This window comes from Trichosurus vulpecula, chromosome 4, assembly GCF_011100635.1.
Source record: "Trichosurus vulpecula isolate mTriVul1 chromosome 4, mTriVul1.pri, whole genome shotgun sequence".
NCBI lineage: Eukaryota > Metazoa > Chordata > Mammalia > Diprotodontia > Phalangeridae > Trichosurus > Trichosurus vulpecula.
The window spans coordinates 77606518-77627110 of NC_050576.1; the positions used below are offsets into that span (position 1 = coordinate 77606518).

Genomic DNA, 20593 nt, shown 5'->3' on the forward strand with positions numbered 1-20593 from the left:
TCCAGGAATTGTGGCTGAGGAGACCCGAAAAACAAAACACAAACACAGGAAAGCCTTGCCACTAGTCAGGAAGCAGTCTATGGGCCAGTGAAGGCCAGTCCTGAAGCAGCGTGGATGGGCCCAGCCAACTGCTCCCAGAGCGCCAGGTAAAATACCAGCCATGCTAGAATCTGGAACTCTTTTCAAGCAGCTCCCACTGTTGTTTCACAAAGGTTCTGGTGGCTGCTGAGAGCGAGAGACAACATGAGCCCTGTGGGTAGGTAACTCCAGGTTTTGAGTTGAAATGCCTCAGATCCCCTCACCCGAGTGCCTAGTAGAGTCCACCCAGCTTTTCAGAGCTGGACCACAGATGCTTCAGTTGGTCCGGTGGGCTTTTCTGGTCACCCAAGTCCTTTGTTTACCCCCTGCCTCTCTGTTGCTAACCTTTTAGAGATACTTGAACAGTTCCACTTTAGGTTGGGGAATGGAAAGGAAGGGAAGGGAAGGGAGGCAAAATTCAGTTAATTTTATTCTTCCTTAACAACCCCAGAGAAAGAGCATGTTGTGGGGAAGAGGTTGGAAATGTTGGCTGCCATGGAGGGTTAGCAATAATTTGTAGCATCTCTGTGCCCAATATCGGCCCTAATGTCACCGATAATGTGAGCTCCTCCTTTAGAATGTGAGCTTCCTGAGGGCAGGACTATGTTTTTGCCTTTCCTTGTATCCCCAGCACTTGGCACAGTGCCTGGTAAACAGAGTATAATCAATGTTTATTGAGTGACTGAATGACTACTACAAGTTTTCAAGGATCTACAGGAAGCTTGAGGATAGGAGTGATGAGAACTAAGAATCAGAAGGAAATGAGGAAATTAAATAGAAAATAAAGCTGCCTGAGGACAGGGACTTTTTTTAATCTGTGCATTTCCAATATTCAGCATAGTGCCTTGCATGCAGTAGATGCTAGATAAATGTTTAAATGGTGAAAACCAAACAAAAAAGAAATAGAAAATAAAGGGAGATTCAGGGGTTTAGAACTGTGGCAAAACTGGACATCACTAAAATCTTTGATGGATCAAATTTTGCAAGGTTTATCACATAAATAGTAAAGACTGGAAATCACAAACCCTTTGTCACTTCTAGAGCCAGGAGCAGAGGCAAAATATCAAAGTGATCAATCTCTGTCACATTTGTTCTGCTCGTGCAGACCCACAGGAAACATAATCCATTCATTCACATGACAAACATTTGTTCACGGAATTCTTAAATTGGAGTACCACTTGACGGCAAGATCTAGCTACACATTTGGGGGCTGCCTCTCTCAAACTCTCTGCAGGAGAGATTTCCCCCAACAAAGAGAAATCCTGGGAACTTCAAAAACGGGTTTGTTCTATTTCCTAGAAAGGGCTCTCAGCAACCCTGCAATTATTAAGATAAAAAGATATTTAAACCTAGAAATCATTTTTACTTACAGAAGAAAAAGAGAAATTACTTTTATCCAAACCCATACAGAGTCAAAAACTCTCCCACCATAGGAATGATAGAAATGCCTCATATCCAAGCTGAAAGTTTAGAATCATCTCTCACACTTCCCACATAGACATACATATAGTCCTTGCAACCTAGAGTATTGCCCCCTGTGACTCCGTGTCACCTTAAGCACAACAAAGGAAGGGCTTATTATATACTCGTCTTGGTGTATGCCTGTGCACACTGAACTGTATTAGGCATGGTGTCAGTTGCAAAGAAGAGCAAGACACAGTCTGTGACCTCAAGGAGCCTACATGTGAGACTAACACAATGGTAAATTGGGAAGAATGCTAACCTTGGAATCAGGAAGGATCTGTGCTAAAATTCCGGCTCTGACATTTACCAACTATGTTATGTCTCTGAGCCTCAGTTTCCTCATCTGTAAAGTGGAGCTTCAATTAATTGGAACGAACATTTAAGCACCTACTTTGTACAAGACACTGAGCCAGGGGCTAGGGTAGCGAAGGACGACTAAAAGCATTCCCTGCCTCAATGAATTTACATTCCGCTAAGAGAGCATACAAAAATAAATAGGTACAAAAATAAATAAACAGGTACATAAATAAATAAACACAAGAAAATCTGTGAAACACACACAAAGTAATATGTGAAATGACCCTTGAAGGAAGCTCAGGATTCTAAGAGGCAGAGGGGGAGAGAGAATACATTCTAGGCATTGGGAACAGCCTAGTGAAGGTAGGTGGTGAAAGATGGAATAGTTCAGGAACAGTGAGTAGGTAAATTTGGCTAGAGCAGAGCATTCATTAAAAGAGCTAATATTAAGTCCAGAAAAGGTAAGTGAGAATCAAATATGGAGAGTTTTAAACATCAGGCCAAGAGCCTTATACCTTATTCTAGAGGTCATAATGAACCAAGAAAGACAGCTAGGTGGCATAGTAAACACAGTGCTGGAGTTGAGAAAGACCTGAGTTCAAATCCTGCCTCAGATATCTACTAGCTGTGACCCTGGGCAAGTCACCTAATCTCTCTGTGCCTCAGTTTCCTGGTTTGGAAAATAAGGGAGTTGGATAGGTCCCTTCTAGCTTTAACTGTGTTATCCTGCAAGATTTTTGAGGAGAGTGAGATAATGATACCTGTATCTGAGAGATATTGATTTGGCAGCTATGTGGAATATAGATTGTCAATGAAGAGACCGTTTTAAGAACCAAGGAGAGAGAGGAGGAGGGCCTGAACCAAGGGGGTGGAGGTGAGAGATGTTGTGGAGGTTGAAACAAGAAGATCTGGAAATTGAGAGGTAGAGAACTGGGGTGAGGAAGAGGAAAGAATGAAGGATGGTTCCAAGAATGTGAACCTAGGAGCAACTGGAAGGAGTGAAATCAATTCAATTTTTTTAAAGCATCTCCTTTGTAAAAGGCGCTGTCATAGGCATTTGGGATACAAGGAAAACAACAAAGTGGACAACCTTAGAGGAGTTTACATCTTACGGGAAGAGGATGAAAACTGATAAATGAATGAAATGAAATAATAATAAGTAACATTATTATAAAATAAATAGTAAAATAAATAAAAGCCAATTTGGGAAAAGAAAGAGCACCAAGAACTATGAGGACCAGGAAAGATTTCATGAAAGGGCCACTGTCTCACTTAAATCCTAAAAGTTCAGGTACATTAGAGGCAAGGGTGAAGGAGTGCTTTCCAAACCTAGGAGACCCCAACTGTGTTAAATCAATGCAAAAGATACTGTAGAGATAGAATAAACAGGACTTGGATCCTGTCTGGATATGGGGAAGAAGAAGAGTGAGAAAGAAAGTAGAATCAAGAACGACCCTGAGGACATGAACCTGGGCTGCTGGAAGGATGGTATTAGTGTCTATAGAAAAAGGAAAAGCTCAGGGTGGGGAATGTGGTGAAGGCAAGAAGGACTCGGAGAAGGAAAGCCACAGAAGCAGAGTCTCCAAACTGGAAGGGACTTCTAAGGCCATCTAGTCCAAACCATACTCGAAGAAGAATTCCTTCCACAATGAATATGACAAGCGGTCACCTACATAGATCCAATAAGGAAAAACCTGCTACATCCCAAGGGAGCTCGTTTCATTTGTATAGGATTCTGGGGGTTAATGAAAGAACCCTGGATGTGGGGTTGGGAGACCTCTGCCCCAATTCCAGCTCTGCCACCTGTGTGACCTTGGGTAAGTCACTTCTCCTAGACCAGCTGAGTCTGAGATTTAGCATTCATCATACAACTCCCCCTTCTGAGCTTTGGATTCCTTATTGTAGAATAAGGACATCAGCCAAATCAGGGTTTCCTGAGCTTTTTTATTTTTTTGTCTCATAGACTCTCATGGTAATCTGATGAAGCCTAAGGACCCCTTTTCAAAAGATGTTTTAAATGAAACAAAATACTTAGGATTACAAAGGAAATCAATTCTATGGGAAATATAGTTATCAAAATATTTAAAAACAAGGTCACAGACCCTCAGCTAAGAAGACTAGCAGATGAACTGTCAGGTGTCTTCCTGCTCTAAAGCAAGTTTTTCCAGACATCAAGCCTAACCTTACCACATGGCAACTTGTAACCATTGGTAAGGTAATGGTTAGAAGAAAGGGCTGATTGGGCTGCAAGGGGGCAAAGCAGATAGAGCACCAGTCCTGGAGTCAGTCAGGAAGATCTGAGTTCAAATCTGACCTCAGGCCCCTAGCTGTATGACCCTGGGCAAGTCACTTAACTTCTGCCTGCCTCTGTTTCCTCAAATGTAAAATAGAAAATAAGAGCATGTACCTCCCAGGGTGGCTATGAGGATCAAATAAGATAATAATTGTAAAGGGCTTAGCACAGTGCCCGGCACTTAGGGATACCACATAAATGTTAGCAATAATGATGATGGTTATCATTACTCCTCATTCTGTTCTCTGAGACCCAGAAAGAACGTATCTCATCCCTCTTCCACAAAACAGCCTCTCACATACTTGAAAACATCATGTTTCCCTAATCTAAAGCATAATGTTTCCCTAATCTTCTCTTGGACAAGTTGCACGTCCCCATTTCCTTTGGCTGCTGATCTTTACGTGGTGTCAACTCAAAGCCTTCATCATTATAGTTGCTCTTCAGTGACCTCTCTCCAGCTTATCAATGTTCTTCTTAATGTGACACCCAAAGCTGAACCCAGTCTACGAAAGTATCTAACCCAGCCCAAGCACCCAGGACTTAATACCTCCTCATTCCTGGAGACTGGCCTGTCTCAGTGCAGAACGAGATCAAATTAGCTTTTTGTCTGTCATATTGCAGAGCTGTACTGGGCTTGTAGTCCACTAACATCCTCAGTTTGTTTTCAGGCAAATTGTGGTTTAGTTATGCTCACTCCATCTTACATTTGTGAATTCCAAGTTTTGAGAACAAGCTTAAAGTAATTTTATCTATACTGCTTTGGCATTTCATCTCTTTAGAATTGGTTCAGCCTGTCCACTTTTATTGGATCCCAATTACCATCCTATGCCAGAGCTGTCCGACCTTAGGTTATCGTAGGGCTGCGTTAAAATAAAATAATTATTCGAGGGCCACACACAGAATAAAAAATACAGTACACTAATAGAAACTGGGGGAACACGCGTGTCATCAATATGACAGGCGAAGGCACAAAGCGCGAAAGCAAACACAAAACAACAGTATAAAGGTAGGTGCATACTGACTAGTCTGCATCATACAGACGGAGCACATCCTACAGACAGATTGAAAATTCTGTGAGCTACGTTCCATCCTTAACACTGCTTAAAAACACTAAAGAAAATTAACATCAATGAGATTATTTATTAGTGATGGAATTTAAAAATCTAATATGCATTCCATGCAAATTATTATTTTATTTTTTCACTCACAAAAATTAAAACCTACAGGCGGAACATATAAAATTGCACTGTGGACCACAGGCAGCCTGCGGGCTGTATTTTGGAGAGCCCTGTCCTATGCCATAGTGCTCTCCCTCTCTCTCTGTCTCTCTCTCTCTCTCTGTCTCTCTCTCTCTCTCTCTCTCTCTGTCTCTTTGTCTCTGTCTCTGTCTGTCTGTCTCTATCTCTCTCTGTCTCTCTCTGTCTCTCTCTCTCTCTCTCTCTCTCCCCAGATTTCTGTCATCTGCAAATTTACTTAGAATTCTATCTATGTTTTTATCCAAGGTATTGGTAAGTAACATTAAGAGGCATGGGGTAAAGAACACATCCCTGAGGCCCATTCCTAGAGACTACCTTCCAATTCGATATCTAATCATTAATGGCTTCTCTTTGCATTGACATCCAACTTGTTCCAAATCCAACTACTTTTACCATTTTCCAGCCAACATGTCTCCATCTCTTTCACTAGAAATAAAGATAGTCTGGCGTAACCAATCCTTTATCAAGTCTTGCTATCTCATTGTGATCTTTCCTTTCTTTTATAGATGACCATTAGCCATTTAAAAAATATTAAAATAATATTAAAAAATATTAAAAATATTATCATTCTAGAATTTTGCCTGGAATTGAAGTCAAGTTTTACTGACGTAGAGTTTGCAGATCCTATTCTTTTCCCAGTTTTGAAAATAAGGATGATATTTGCTTCATCCCACTCCTGTGGCACCTCTCTCATTTTCCACGACCTTTCTGATAGCTCCGACAGTGGTTTAGTGATCCTTTCTTTCATCTGTAGTTCATGCAGGGCAGGTGTCTTCAACTGGCCAAGGCTCCTTCAGCGTTCTCCCACTATCTTCTTATTTATCTTGGGCACCAATCCCCTTCAATTATCCTGCTCTTTCCAGGGCGAAGGTTATTCTCTTGAAAGAGGAAACAGAAGCAAAATAAAAACTGAACAACCACATTCTGTCATCAGTTACCAGCAACTCCATCCACTCCAAGCTACCCGTGTTTTCCATTATGCTATTTTCCCAAATATGTCTAAAAATATTTTGTTGCTGTTGCCAATGTGATTATTATACTTAGCTTTCTTCCTGGTCCTGGCTCCTTCTGAGCTTTAGGATTCACCATGGTATTCTTACAGTAAACACCGTACCATTTCTGTACTCTTCCTCTGCTACCTGCCCTAGCTTCCATCATTCGCATCTATCCTTTTAAAGACTAAGATGGCTGTTGAGTTCCCTCTGTGTTCACATCTGTTTGCTCAAAAAAAACTTCCCTTTTTCTTCCTCATTAGAATTGCTTCTCTTTGTGTTTTTGGAATGTCATTCTTGAGCTTCCCCTTCCTCCTGGGCTCACTTTCCCTGTAGAATTTGTCAAGGCTGTCCTACCCATCCGCCCCTCCAAAATCTAGCGTGCATGTCAGTCCACCATGTCTGATTTTCATCTCTTCTATCCCAGACCCAGGGAAGACCAAGTCACTTCCCCCTAAGGTTGTCATCATTCCTACCCCATTAAGAAATTCTTTCTTATTGTTGATAATCACATTTAGAATAGAATTTCCCCTTGTCAGTTCCTAAACATTTTTGAAGGATAAAGTTTTCATTAGGGAGAGGCAAAAGCATTTTTAGCTGCCCTGCTTTTGTCAGAAAGGTCAAATCTTTAAAAGAAAAAGATCATAAATTGAGGCCAGGCCCTAAGGGTAACTTCATTTGAGAGCTAGAAACTATATTTTTGCAGTTATGCAGTTAAGACATTAATTGGAAGAGTTGTTGTTTGTCCTTCATTCTCAAAGAGGACCAATGACATCAGGAAGGTGATGTCATGACTTGCAAGTGAATTCGATTTAAGTGAGGCAGGGCTGTGCAAAGTCACCAGCCTCACTCTCTCCTCTGTAGCCATCTGGGTCCAGTGGCAAGACATAGATCAGGACGAGTGGAGATGGTCTCCGATGCAGTAGGAGACCTTGGACTTTCTAAGCTAAAGTTTTTCTCAGGTCTCAGTTTGTCTGAGGCAGTGCCCATTCAGTGATTAAGGCTGGGTAAGAAATGAAATAAAGAATGGCCTCTTTTACAGAGTTAAAAAAATTAGTCTGGGAGGGGAAGACCCTCAAGGAAATGAGTGGAGAATTAAAATGGTTTCTTAAAAAAGGAAAATAAAATCAAAAGTCATTGAAGATCAGATGTCTCTGTTAGTACTTAGAAAATAACATTTTAATTTTAGAATCATAGAACGTCAGGGCTAGAAGGGACTTTAATGATTATCTAGTTCAGGTAAAATCCAAGGGAGAAAGATGAGAGAAAGGAGGTTAAAACTATTGAAGAAACCGAGAAAATGTTACTTGCTAAACTTAGTCATGCAGCAAATCCATGCCAGAGTCAAGAGAACCAAGGCGTCCTGAGGCTCTCTCCACTCTACATTCTGGCTTCCCTTACTTATTTAGCTTCCAAATAAACTGTCATGTTCTTGTCTCTTCAAGTCCACAGGTAGGGTTTAATCAAGTCAGTCAAGAAGTCAACAAGCTTTTATTAATGCTGACTATGTGGCTAGGCACTGTGCTATGCATCAGGGATGCAAAAAAAGGCAAAAGCAGTCCGTGCAGTGAGGCAGTTCACTATCTAATGGGAGGAAATGAAATGCAAACAACTATGCAGAAACAAGATATAGACATGATGAATTGGAGACGATCTCAGAAGGAACAGAAGTGTTTTCTGAGGCAGGGGTAAGCAGCTAAGGTCAGTGGTATTACTGCTGCCTAGAGAAATTCATTCAGCATTTCTCAAGTGCACACTTTATTCTAGGCAGGTATGATTATGACTCACAAGAAATTTACTCACTATTGATGGCTGTTTCTACCCTTGTCCTCTCTCCCTCAGCCCCATTATGAAGTTCAGAGGTCTGAAATGATGTTTTTTTGGTACCAGTTCCCATCTCATTTAAATACATGGTGGGAATGGCTGAGTACGGCATGGCAAAAAGAGGACCAGCCTTGGATTAAGGAAGTCCTGGTTAAAGTCTTGTCTCTGATGTATACCAGCCATACATGCTTCAGATCCAAATTTTTCATACCTGCTCATTGAGAAATCATAAGTGAAAATTAGTTAGAAGCAACTATATAGTGAGAAGTGGCCTAGCATAGTGGGTAGAGAACTGGCCTTCAAGCCAGGGTCCAAGTGTCATTTGTGACACACATTGGCCATGCAACCCTAAGCAAGTCATGTAACTTCTCACTGCTCTAGGCAACTTTCTTGGGAGATGCAGAGAAGATGTTGACCTGCATTGGTACGGGGATCTTCCTCATCTGGGACTTTCTTATATCAATGAAATCACAGGTACATTCACTATCCCCAGATAATGGCCATAAGCATTACTGTATAATGTGTTTTTATTAGATTATTATTGTGTTTTCTTATTCTGTTTATCTACTATGTTTCAGAGGAAGCATGATATCATGTATACAGTACTAACTGGAAATCCAAAGGATGTGGTTTCATATCCCACCTCTGATACTTATTATGTGACCAAAGACTAGTCCCATGACTGCTCTGAGCCTCACGCATCTCTCTAAACCTAAAAACTATATGGAGATTTTCATGTGCTAGCCAGACAAATGAATTTACAGGTATCCTTGATGCATCGGCTTCTGTATACATGCAATTATGTACTGCCAATTTGAAAATTTTACTTTGTAGAAATTTAGTTCTGTAAAGTAAAAATTTACTTTGTAAAAAATTGAAAAATAATACTTTGTAAATAGATAAGTTGAAGACAGATTGAAAAGAGCTTTAAATGTGTAACAGAGGAGTTAAATTCCTCACTGGGTGCCACAGAAGTTTTTGGATCCACAGTTTAAGAGGGGCGTTGACAAACCTTTAGCACATCCAGAAGTGAAGATGGTGGAGAGTCTGGAAAGTTTGTCCTATGGGGAGCAGCTGAAGACTCTGGGGATGGTCATTGTGAAGAAGAGAAGACTCTGATAGCAGAGATAGAACTTTCTTTAAATATTTCAAAGCCCCGGGGAAAAGGGATTTGACTGATTTAGTGTAGCTCCGGAGGGAGAAATCTGGACCCCTGGGTAGAAGTTACAGGATGGAAGAATTTGGCTCAGTATGAGAAAGAACTTACCAACAATTACGGCAAGGATTGCTTTATAAATGAGTGAGTTCCTGATCCCTGGAAGTTTCTGAGTAAAGGCTGAAGGGCCGTGTGTTACAGACAATTGCTCATGCATTGGGTGGAAGGCGGGGCAAGATGATGTCTAAGATCCTTTCCAAAGACAAGATTTTTCCTCACCCTATTTCTGGATGTTAATTGTAAGCCTAGTTTATTGGTTTCTTATTCCCCATGTAGATGTCATTTCTTCAACAAATCTTATAGTACTGCTGGAAGATGAAGTCTTTGCTGATTTTTTCAACACATTTCTGTCTCTGCCGGTATGTATTTGTTGCATTCAGGAATCTGAACCCAAACTCCTGAAGGTTTAACTTAGATGCTGTATATTAAATTGTATTGTATTGTGTAGGTGGTATAGCGGATACAGCCCTGGGCCTGGAGTCAGGAAGACCAGATTTAAGTCCTGCCTCAGGTACTTACTAGTTGTGTGTCCTTGAGCAAGTCACTTAAGTTATGCCTGCCTCAGTTTCCTCATCTGTAAAATGGAGGATAATAATAGACCTACCTTGCAGGGTTGTTGTGAGGATCAAATAAGACAAAAATTGTAAAAAGAGGGCTTAGGAAAGTACCTGGAACATAGTAAGCACCATATAAATGTTAGCTGTTATTATTAATTATTATTGTTGTGGCATATTGCATTTTATCATATTGTATCACATTGTATTGTATTTTTTTATTTAACTGAGAAACCAAAGTATTTTAATCTAATTTGATTTAACAATTCGAGAGAGAAGTTAATGTAGATCTTTTTTAGGCACCTAGCAGGCACAGTGGATAAAGTATCAAACCTGGAGTCAGAAAGACCTGAGTTCCAATACAGCTTCAGACACTCAGATACTAGTTGTGTGACCCTGGCAAAGTTATTTAACCTCTGTTGGCCTCAATTCCCCATCTGTAAAACAGTACCTATCTCCTAGGGTTGTTGTAAAGATCAAATAAGAATATGTGAACAGAATTTTGCAAACCTTAAAGCACTATATATATATATATACACATATATATATATATACATATTTATATACGGCTATTATTATTAACATGACTAAACTCTAACTTCAGAACATGAAGTCTCTGGCCATATTTTAACTGGTTTGGCTTGAACTACAGTGGAAGGGGAAGATACTAAAGATAGAGCACTAGCCCAACCTAAAGTCTGTGGAAACTCCCAAATTGGTATAAAAATAATTCTACTGGACTTTGCCCTTAGAGTCGTCCTATTTATTCATTGTTGCTGTTGAATCATTTTCATTTTTTTAAATAATATTTTATTCCTCAATGAAATGAAAAAACATCTTTAACACTGTTTTAATTTTGCATTCCAAAATTATCTCCCTCCCTCCTTTTTCTCCCCTCTCCCTTCTCTGAGGTGGTAAGCAATTTGAAACAGGCTATATAAAAGCAATCATGCAAAACGCATCTCCATATTAGTCATGGTATGAAAGAAAACACAGACCAAAAAATATGCAAATAAGCAAACCACAGCAACAAAAATAAAGGAAGTAAAAAAATAGTATGCTTTGATCTGCATTCAGATTCCATCAGTTTTTCTCAGAAGGTGGATAGTATTTGTCATCATGAGTCCTTTGGAATTATCATTGATCATTGTAATGCTGATAATGGCTAAATCATTCACAACTGATTATCATACAATATTTTTGTTATCGTGTACAATGTTCTCCTGGTTCTGCTCACTTCACTTTCCATCAGTTCATGTAAGTCTTTACAGGTTTTTCTGAAAGCATCCTGTTCATTTATATAGCACAATAATATTCCATTAAAATCATATATCACTACTTGTTCAGCCATTCTCCATTTGATGGGCATCCCCTCAGTGTCCAATTCTTAGCTACCACAAAAAGAGCTACTATAAATACTTTTGGACAAATAGGTCCTCCTTTCCCCGCTTTTTAAAAATCTCTTTGGAATACAGCCCTAGTAGTGGTATTGCTGGATCAAAGAGGATACATACTTTTATAGTCCTTTGGGCATAGTTCCAAATTACTCTCCAAAATGCTTGGAACAACAGTGCATTAGTGTCCCAATTTTCCCACATCCCCACCAAGATTTGTCATATTCCTTTTCTGTCACAGTATCCAGTCTGGTAGGGTCAGAGGTGGTACCTCTGAGTTGTTTATCTTGTATTTCTCTAATTAATTGTAGTTTAAATAATTTTATATGATTTTTTTCCTCCTTACCACTGAATCCCTCTTTTTTTCTCCTTTTTTTTATTTAGTTTTCAGCATTGATTTTCACAAGAGTTTGAATCACAAATTTTCTCCCCATTTCTACTCTCCTCCCCACTCCAAGATTATATGATTTTTAATAACGTTGATTTCCTTATCCGAAAACTATCTGTTCATATCCTTTGAGCATTTATCAATTGGGGAATGATTTATATTCTTATAAATTTGACTTAGTTCTCTATATATTTGGGAAATTTGGCCTTGCTGTAAAAAAACTTATTTCCCATATTTCTGCTTTCCTTCTAATCTTGGTGGCATTGGTTTTGTTTGTGCAAAACCTTTAAAATTTGATATAATCAAAATTATCCATTTTACATCTTGTAATGCCCTCTATCTCTTGTTTGGTCATGAATTCTTCCCTTCTCCATAGATCTGACAGGTAAACTATTCCATGCTAACCTAATTTGCTCATGGTATCACCCTTTGTGTCTAAATCATGTATGCATTTTGGGTATATTGGTATATGGTGTGAGATGTTGGTCTATACTTAGTTTCTGCTATACCATTTTTTAGTTTTCCCAGCAGTTTTTGTTAAATAGTCAATTCTTATTCCAAAAGCTTGGGTCTTTGGATTTATCAAATGCTGGATTATTGTGGTCATTTACTACTGTGTATTGTGTACCTAATCTATTCCACTGATATACCACTCTATTTCTTAGCCAGTACCAGACTGTTTGATGATTGCCACTTTATAATACACTTGGAGATCTGGTATGGCCAGGTCACCTTCCTTTGTATATTTTTTGGCATTGATTTTCTTGATATTATTGACTTTTTGTTCTTCTGGAGAATTTTGTTATTGCTAATTTCTAGCTCTATAAAATATTTTTTGGTAGTTTGATTTGTATGCCAATTAATTTAGGTAAATTGTCATTTTTATTATATTGGCTTAGTCTATGCATGAGCAACCGACATTTTTCCAGTTGTTTAGACCTGACTTTAATTGGGTGAAAAGCGCTTTGTGATTGTGTTCACATAGTTCCTGAGTTTGTCTTGGCAGGTAGACTCCCAAGTATTTTGCATTGTCTACAATTATTTTAAATAGAATTTCCCTTCCTATCTCATGCTGCTGGACTTTGCTGGTAATATAGAAACGCTGGTGGTTTATGTGGGTTTATTTTATATCCTGCAACTTTGCTAAAGTTGTTCATTATTTTGACTAGTTTTTTAGTTGGTTCTCTAGAATTCTCTAAGTAATGATATACCATTATATCATCTGCAAAGAGTGATAGTTTTCTTTCTTCGTTGCCTATTTTAATTCCTTCAATTTCTTTTTCTTCTCTAATTTCTAAAGCTAACATTTCCAGTACAATATCAAATAACAATGGTGATAATGGACACCATTGCTTCACCCTTGATCTTATTGGGAAGGCTTCTAGGGGAGGAGCCAAGATGGCGGCTGGAAAGCAGAGACTAGCATGAACTCCCCACCAAGTCCCTCCAAAAACCTGTAAAAATGGCTCTGAACCAATTCTAGAACTGTAGAACCCACAAAATAGCAGAGGGAAGCAGGGCTCCAGCCCAGGACAGCCTGGATAGTCGCTGGGTGAGGTCTATCATGCACGGAGCTGGGAGCGGAGCGGAGCAGAGCCCAGCATTGGCCGCCTGGACCAACCAGACCAGGAGCCGGGTGGAGCGTGCCCTAGCACCCTGAATCAGTGAGCTGTGGCAGTTGCCAGACTTCTCAACCTACAAACACCAAAGACAACAGAGAAGAACTGCAGAACCCATGAAATAGTGGAGGGAAGCAGGGCTCTAGCCCAGGACAGCCTGGATGGTCTCTGGGTAAGGTCTATCGCGCACGGAGCCAGGAGCAGAGGGGAGCGGAGCAGAACCCAGCGCTGGCTGTGGCAGGATCAACCAGACAGGGAGCCGGGTGGAGCGGTGGAGCGGGCCCTAGCCCCCTGAGTCAGTGAGCTGCAGCAGTTACCAGACTTCTCAACCCACAAACACCAAAGACAACAGAGTAGGTTAGTGGGAAAAGCTGCTGGGGACAGAGTGAAAGAAGGAATTCACTGTTCAACCACCACCCTGGGGGGCAGCAGAGGTGGGGCAGCTACAGAACTACAGCTGCAGTTACTTCTGGCCCCAGGCCTACCTGGTGGGAGGAATTAAGTGGTAGATCAGAGCAGGAGTGAAGAGCCTGCTGAAGATTGGAGTCCAGTCCGGGTTGGGGGTTCTTGGGGAAGGAGGAGTGCTGGTATGGCAGAGCTGGCTGTGATAGCTCTAAAAACAATGGCACATCCCCTCAAACTTGGAACTCTTTCCCCCATTTACAAAATAGGACTCTTTACTCTACAAGCACTCATACCCCAATGAAAAACTCAAGGGTCAAGTAAGATGGCTGGGAACATGGCCAGGCAGCGAAAACGCACCCAGATTCAGTCTCAGACTTTGGAATCTTTCTTTGGTGATGAAGAAGACCAAAACATACAGACAGAAGAAGTCAACAAAGTCAAAGAGCCTACAACAAAAGCCTCCAAGAAAAACATGAACTGGTCTCAGGCCATGGAAGAGCTCAAAAAGGATTTGGGAAAGTTTCTAGTTTATCCCCATCACAGATGCTTGCTGATAGTTTTAGATAGATATTACTTATCATTTTAAGGAAAGCTCAATTTGTTCCTATTCTCTGGTATTTTTAATAGGAGTGGGTATTGTATTCTGTCAAAGGTTTTTTCTACATCTATTGAGATAATCTTATAATTTCTTTTTGTTTTGTTATTGACATGGTCAACTATGCTGATAGTTTTACTAATATTGAACCAGCCATGCATTCCTGGCATAAAACCCATCTGGTCGTAGTGTATGATCCTTGTGACATTTTGCTCTAATCACCTTGCTAGTATTTTAATTAAATTTTTTGCACCAATATTCAGACCAGTTTAGGGAAATTGGTCTATAGTTATAGTTATAGGTCTATGGTTTTCCTTCTCTTTTTTCACTCTTCCTGTTTTAGCTATCAACACCATATTTGTGTCATAAAAGAGACTCTTTCTTCACCTATTTTTCCAAATAGTTTATATAGTATTGGAATTAATTGTTCTTTAAATGTTTGGTAGAATTCATTTATGAATCGATCTGGTCCTAGGGATTTTTTTCTTAAGGAGTTTGCTAATGGTTTGTTCAATATCTTTTACATAGGGTTCATTAAGTATTCTATTTTACCTTCTGTTAATCTGGGCAAATTATATATATATATATATTCATCCATTTCACCTAGTCATATTTACTGGCATGTAATTGGGCAAAATAGCTCCTATACTTGCTTTAATTTCTTCTTTATTGGTGGTGAATTCATCATTTTCATTTTTGATATAGGTAATTTGGCTTTTTTTCTTTTTTTAAATCAAATTAACCAATGTTTATCTATTTTATTTTTCATAAAATCAGCTCCTAGTCTTATGTATTAATTCAATGGTTTTATTACTTTCAATTTTATTAATCTCTCCTTTGATTTTCAGGATTTCCAACTTGGTATATAATTGGGGATTTTTAATTTGTTCTTTTTCTAGTTTCTCTTTTTTTTAGTTTCATGCCCAATTCATTGATCTGCTCTTTCTCTATTTTGTTGATGTCTAGAGATATAGATTTTCCCCTCAGTACTGCTTTTGCTGCATCCCATAAATTCTGAAATGCTGTCTCATTGTTGCCATTCTCTTTAATGAAATTATTTATTGTTTCTGTGATTTGTTCTTTGACTCATTCTTTAGGATTAGATTATTTTGTTTCCAATTAATTTTTAATCTATCTTTCCATGACTCTTTATTCAATATAATATTTATTATATTGTGATCTGAGAAGGGTGCATTTAATATTTCTGCCTTTCTGCATTTTATTGTGAAGTTTTTATGCTCCAATACATGGTCAAATTTTGTGTAGGTGCTAGGTACCACTGAGAAAAAGGTACATTCCTCTCCATTCAATTTTCGCCAGAGGTCTATTATATGTAACTTTTCTAAAATTCTATTCATCTTAACTTCTTTCCTATTTATTTTGGGGATGGATTTATATAGCTCTGAGAGGGGAAAGTTGAGGTCCTCTAGTAGTATAGTTTTACTGTCTATTTCCTCCTGTAACTCAGTGGATAGAGAGCTCTGGTCCTGGAGTCAGGAAGACCAGAATTCAAATCTGGCCTCAGACACTTACTAGCTGTGTGAATCCTGGGTAAATCACTTAATCCTGTTTGCCCCAGTTTCCTCATCTGTAAAATGAGCTAGAGAAGGAAATGGCAAACCACCCTAGCATCTTTGTCAAAAAAAAAAAAAGAAAAATCAAATGGGGTCCTGAAGAGTCCACTATGACTGAAATGACGGAACAATAAAAACTAATATAGTCTTACTATTTCCTCCTGTAATTCATTTCACTTCTGTAAAAATTTGGATACTATACCATTTGGTGCATAGGTGCATATATGTTTAGTATTGATATTATTTCATTGTCTATGGTACTTTTTAGTGTGATGTAGTTTCCTTCCTTATTTCTTTTAATTAGATCTGTTTTTCCTTTTGCTTTGCCCAAGGTCATAATTTTTCTTTTTACTTCAGCTGAAGCATAATAGATTCTGCTCCAGCCCCTTACCTTTACTCTGCGTGTGTCTCTCTGCTTTAGATGCCTTTCTTTTAAACAATATATTGTAAGATTCTGGTTTTTAATCCACTCTGATATCTGCTTCCATTTTATGGGTGAGTTTATCACATTCACATTATGATTACTCTGTATTTCCCTCCATCCTTTCCCCCATTTATCCTTTTCTCTGTTTCTGTCTCCCTCTCTCTATCCCTCCCCCCATCAGTATGTGTCTGTCTGTTTCTCTCTGTATCTCTCTATCTCTGCTTCTCTCTCTTTCTCTCTCTCTTTCTCTGTATGTGTGTGTGTTTCTCTGTATGTGTCTCTCTGTCTCTGTCTCTATCTGTCTGTCTCTGACTCTGTCTCTGTCTCTCTGTCTCTCTCTCTCCTCCTGTCTCTGTTTCTCTGTCTTTGTCTCACTCCTTTCATCCTGTCCCTCCTCACAAGTATTTTGCTTCTAACCACTGCCCTCCCTTCTATCAGTACCCTTTTCGCTCATTCCCATCCTCTCCTACTTCCCTATAGGGTAACATAGATTTCTATACCCAAGTGAGTGCATATGTTATTCCCTCTTTGAGTCAATTTTGATGAGCATGGTTTCAAGCGTTGCCCTCACATCTTTCCCTTCACTGTAGTAGGTCTTTTGTGCCTCTTTCTGTGAGATAATATATTCTACCTCATCCTTCCCTCTTTTCCCAGTGCAATCATCTTTCTCATCTCTTAATTTTGTTTTTTATATCATCCTAAAATAGTCAACTTATACTTGTCTGTCTAATATACTCTTTCTAACTGCTCTAATAATGATAAAGTTCTTAAGAGTTACAAGTATCCATCTTCCCCTGTAGAAATGTAAACAATTTAACCTTACTGAATCCTTCATTTTCTCTTTCTTGTTTACTTTTTTGAGGTTCTCTTGAATCTCATATATGAAGATCAAATTTTCTGTTCAGCTCTGGTCTTTTCAACAGGAATGCTTGGAAGTCTTTCATTTCATTGAATATCCATTTTTCCCCCTGAAGGATTATAGGCACTTTTACTGCATAGGTGATTTTTTAAAAAATTTATTTAGTATATTTAGTTTTCAGCATTGATTTTCACAAAAGTTTGAATTACAAAATTTTCCCCATTTCTACCCTCCCCCCACTCCAAGATGGCATATATTCTGGTTGCCCCATTCCCCAGGCAGCCCTTCCATCTGTCACCCCACTCCCCTCCCATCCCCCTTTCCCTTCCTCTCTTGTAGGACAAGATAAATTTCTATGCCCCATTGCCTGTGTATCTTATTTCCTAGCTGCACGCAAAAAAATTTTTTGTTGTTGTTTTTGAACGTCTATTTTTAAAACTTTGAGTTCCAAATTCTCTCCCCTCTTCCCTCCCCACCCACCTTCCCTAAGAAGGCAAGCAATTCAACTTAGGCCACATGTGTATCATTATGTAAAACCCTTCCACAATATTCATGTTCTGAAAGATTAACTATGTTTTGCTCCTTCCTAACTTATCCCCCTTTATTGAATTTTCTCCCTTGACCCTGTCCCTTTTCGAAAGTGTTTGTTTTTGATTACCTCCTCCTCTTGTCTGCCCTCACTTCTATCATCCCCCCTTGTTATCTTCTTCCTCCTTCTTTCCGGTGGGGTAAGATACCCAATTGAGTGTGTATGGTGTTCCCTCCTCAGGTCAAATCCAATGAGAGCAAGATTTACTCATTCCCCCTCACCTGCCTCCTCTTCCCTTCCTACAGAACCACTTTTTCTTGCCACTTTTATGCGACATAATTTACCCCATTCTATCTCTCCCTTTCTCCCTCTCTCAATGTATTCCTTCCTTATCCCTTAAATTGATTTTTTTTTAGATATCATCCCTTCGTATTCAACTCACCCGGTGCCCCTTGTGTGTGTATATATATACACCTACATATATACATACATAGACACACACATATGTATATATATATATATGTATACACATATATATACATATGCATATTCCTTTCAGCTACTATGACATTGAGTTCTCATGAATCATACACATCATCTTTCTATGTAGGAATGTAAACAAAACAGTTCAACTTTAGTAAGTCCCTTATGATTTCTCTTTCTTGTTTACCTTTTCATGCTTCTCTTGATTGTTGTGTTTGAAAGTCAAATTTTCTGTTCAGCTCTGGTCTTTTCACTGAGAAAGCTTGAAAGTCCTCTATTTTATTGAAAATCCATATTTTGCCTTGGAACATGATGCTCAGTTTTGCTGGGTAGGTGATTCTTGGTTTTAATCCTAGCTCCATTGACCTCCGGAATATCGCGTTCCAAGCCTTTCGGTCCCTTAATGTGGAAGCTGCCAGATCCTGTGTTATCCTGATTGTTTTTCCACAATATTCAAATTATTTCTTTCTGGCTGCTTGCAGTATTTTCTCCTTGACTTGGGAGCTCTGGAATTTGGTGACAATGTTCCTAGGAGTTTTCTTCTTGGGATCTATTTGAGGAGGCAAACTGTGGATTCTTTCGATTTCTATTTTACCCTCTAGCTCTAGAATATCAGGGCAATTCTCCTTGATAATTTCTTGAAAGATGATATCTAGGCTCTTTTTTTGTTCATGGCTTTCAGGTAGTCCAATAATTTTTAAATTATCTCTCCTGGATCTATTTTCTAGGTCAGTGGTTTTTCCAATGAGATATTTGACATTGTCTTCCATTTTTTCATTCCTTTGGTTCTGTTTTATAATATCTTGATTTCTCATAAAGTCACTGGCTTCCTCTTGCTCCAATCTCATTTTTAAAGTAGTGTTTTCTTCAGTGGTCCTTTGGACCTCCTTTTCATTTGGCCAATTCTGCCTTTCAATGCATTCTTCTCCTCATTGGCTTTTTGGAGCTCTTTTGCCATTTGAGTTAGTCTATTTTTTAAGGTGTTGTTTTCTTCAGTATATTTTTCAGTATTTTTTTGGGTCTCCTTTAGCAAGTCATTGACTTGTTTTTCATGGTTTTCTCTCATCCTCATTTCTCTTCCCAATTTTTCCTCTACTTCTCTAACTTGCTTTTCCAAATCCTTTTTGAGCTCTTCCATGGCCTGAGACCAGTTCATGTTTTTCTTGGAGGCTTTTGTTGTAGGCTCTTTGACCTTGTTGACTTCTTCAGGCCACATGTTTTGGTCTTCTTTTTCACCAAAGAAAGATTCCAAAGTCTGAGACTGAATCTGGGTGCGTTTTCACTGCCTGGCCATGTTTCCAGCCAACTTACTTGACTCTTGAGTTTTTCATCAGGGCATGACTGCTTGCACAGCAAAGAGTACTTTGTTCCAAGCTTAAGGGGATATGCCATTGATTTCAGAGCTATTGCTATATAGCCAGCTCTGCCACCCCAGCACTCCTCCTTCCTCAAGAACCACCAACCCAGACCTGACACAAATCTTCAGCAGGCTCTTCAGTCCTGCTCTGATCCGCCACTTAATTGCTCCCACCACGTGGGCCTAGGGCTGAAAGTAACTGCAGCTGTAGTTCTGTAGCTGCACCTCCCCCACTGTCCCTGGGGTGGTGGCCGAACCATGAACTCTGTCCCCCCCCCCAGCTTTTCCCACTAACCTTCTCTGTTGTCTTTGGTGTTTGTGGGTTGAGAAGTCTGATAACTGCCACAGCTCACTGATTCAGGGTGCTAGGGCCTGCTCTGCCAGGCTCCTGGTCTGGCTGGTCCTGCTGCCTCCCACGCTGAGCTTCGCTCCCCTCTACTCCGTGAGCAATAGACCTCATCCAGCGACCATCCAGGCTGTCCTGGGCTGGATCCCTGCTTCCCTCTGCTATTTTGTGGGTTCTGCAGTTCTAGAATTTGTTCAGAACCATTTTTATAGGTTTTTGGAGGGACTTGGTGGGGAGCTCACACAAGTCCCTGCTTTCTAGCCGCCATCTTGGCTCCACCCCCGGAAGTCTTGATTTTTGGTTGTAGCCACTTTACCCTCTTAAATACCATAGTCCAAGCCTTACATTCCTTTAATGTAGAAGATACTAAATATTGTGATCCCAACTATGTCTCCATGATATCTGAATTATTTCTTTCTGGCTGCTTGCAATATTTTCTCCTTAACCTGGAAGCTCTGGAATTCAGCTATAATATTCCTAGGGGTTTTCCTTTTGGGATCTCTTTCAGGACGTGACCAATGAATTCTTTGAGTTTCTATTTTACCCTCTGGTTCTAGGACACCAGGAAGTTTTCCTTGATAATTTCTTTAAATATGATGTCCAGGCCTTTTTTTTTTTTTACTTAAATCATGGCTTTCAGGTATTC

At 39.5% G+C, this 20593-nt stretch overlaps 1 protein-coding gene across 1 annotated transcript in view; it reads left to right on the forward strand.

The window, feature by feature from the left end:
* The first annotated feature begins 226 nt into the window (after positions 1–226).
* RGSL1 (regulator of G protein signaling like 1) overlaps positions 227–20593 on the forward strand; it is a 111934-nt gene continuing 91567 nt past the window's right edge. The window contains exons 1-2 of the mRNA XM_036757679.1: positions 227–256; positions 9697–9779. Of these exons, the coding sequence (XP_036613574.1) occupies positions 244–256; positions 9697–9779 (96 nt within the window). The 5' untranslated portion in view covers positions 227–243. The remainder of the gene's footprint in view (positions 257–9696; positions 9780–20593) is intronic.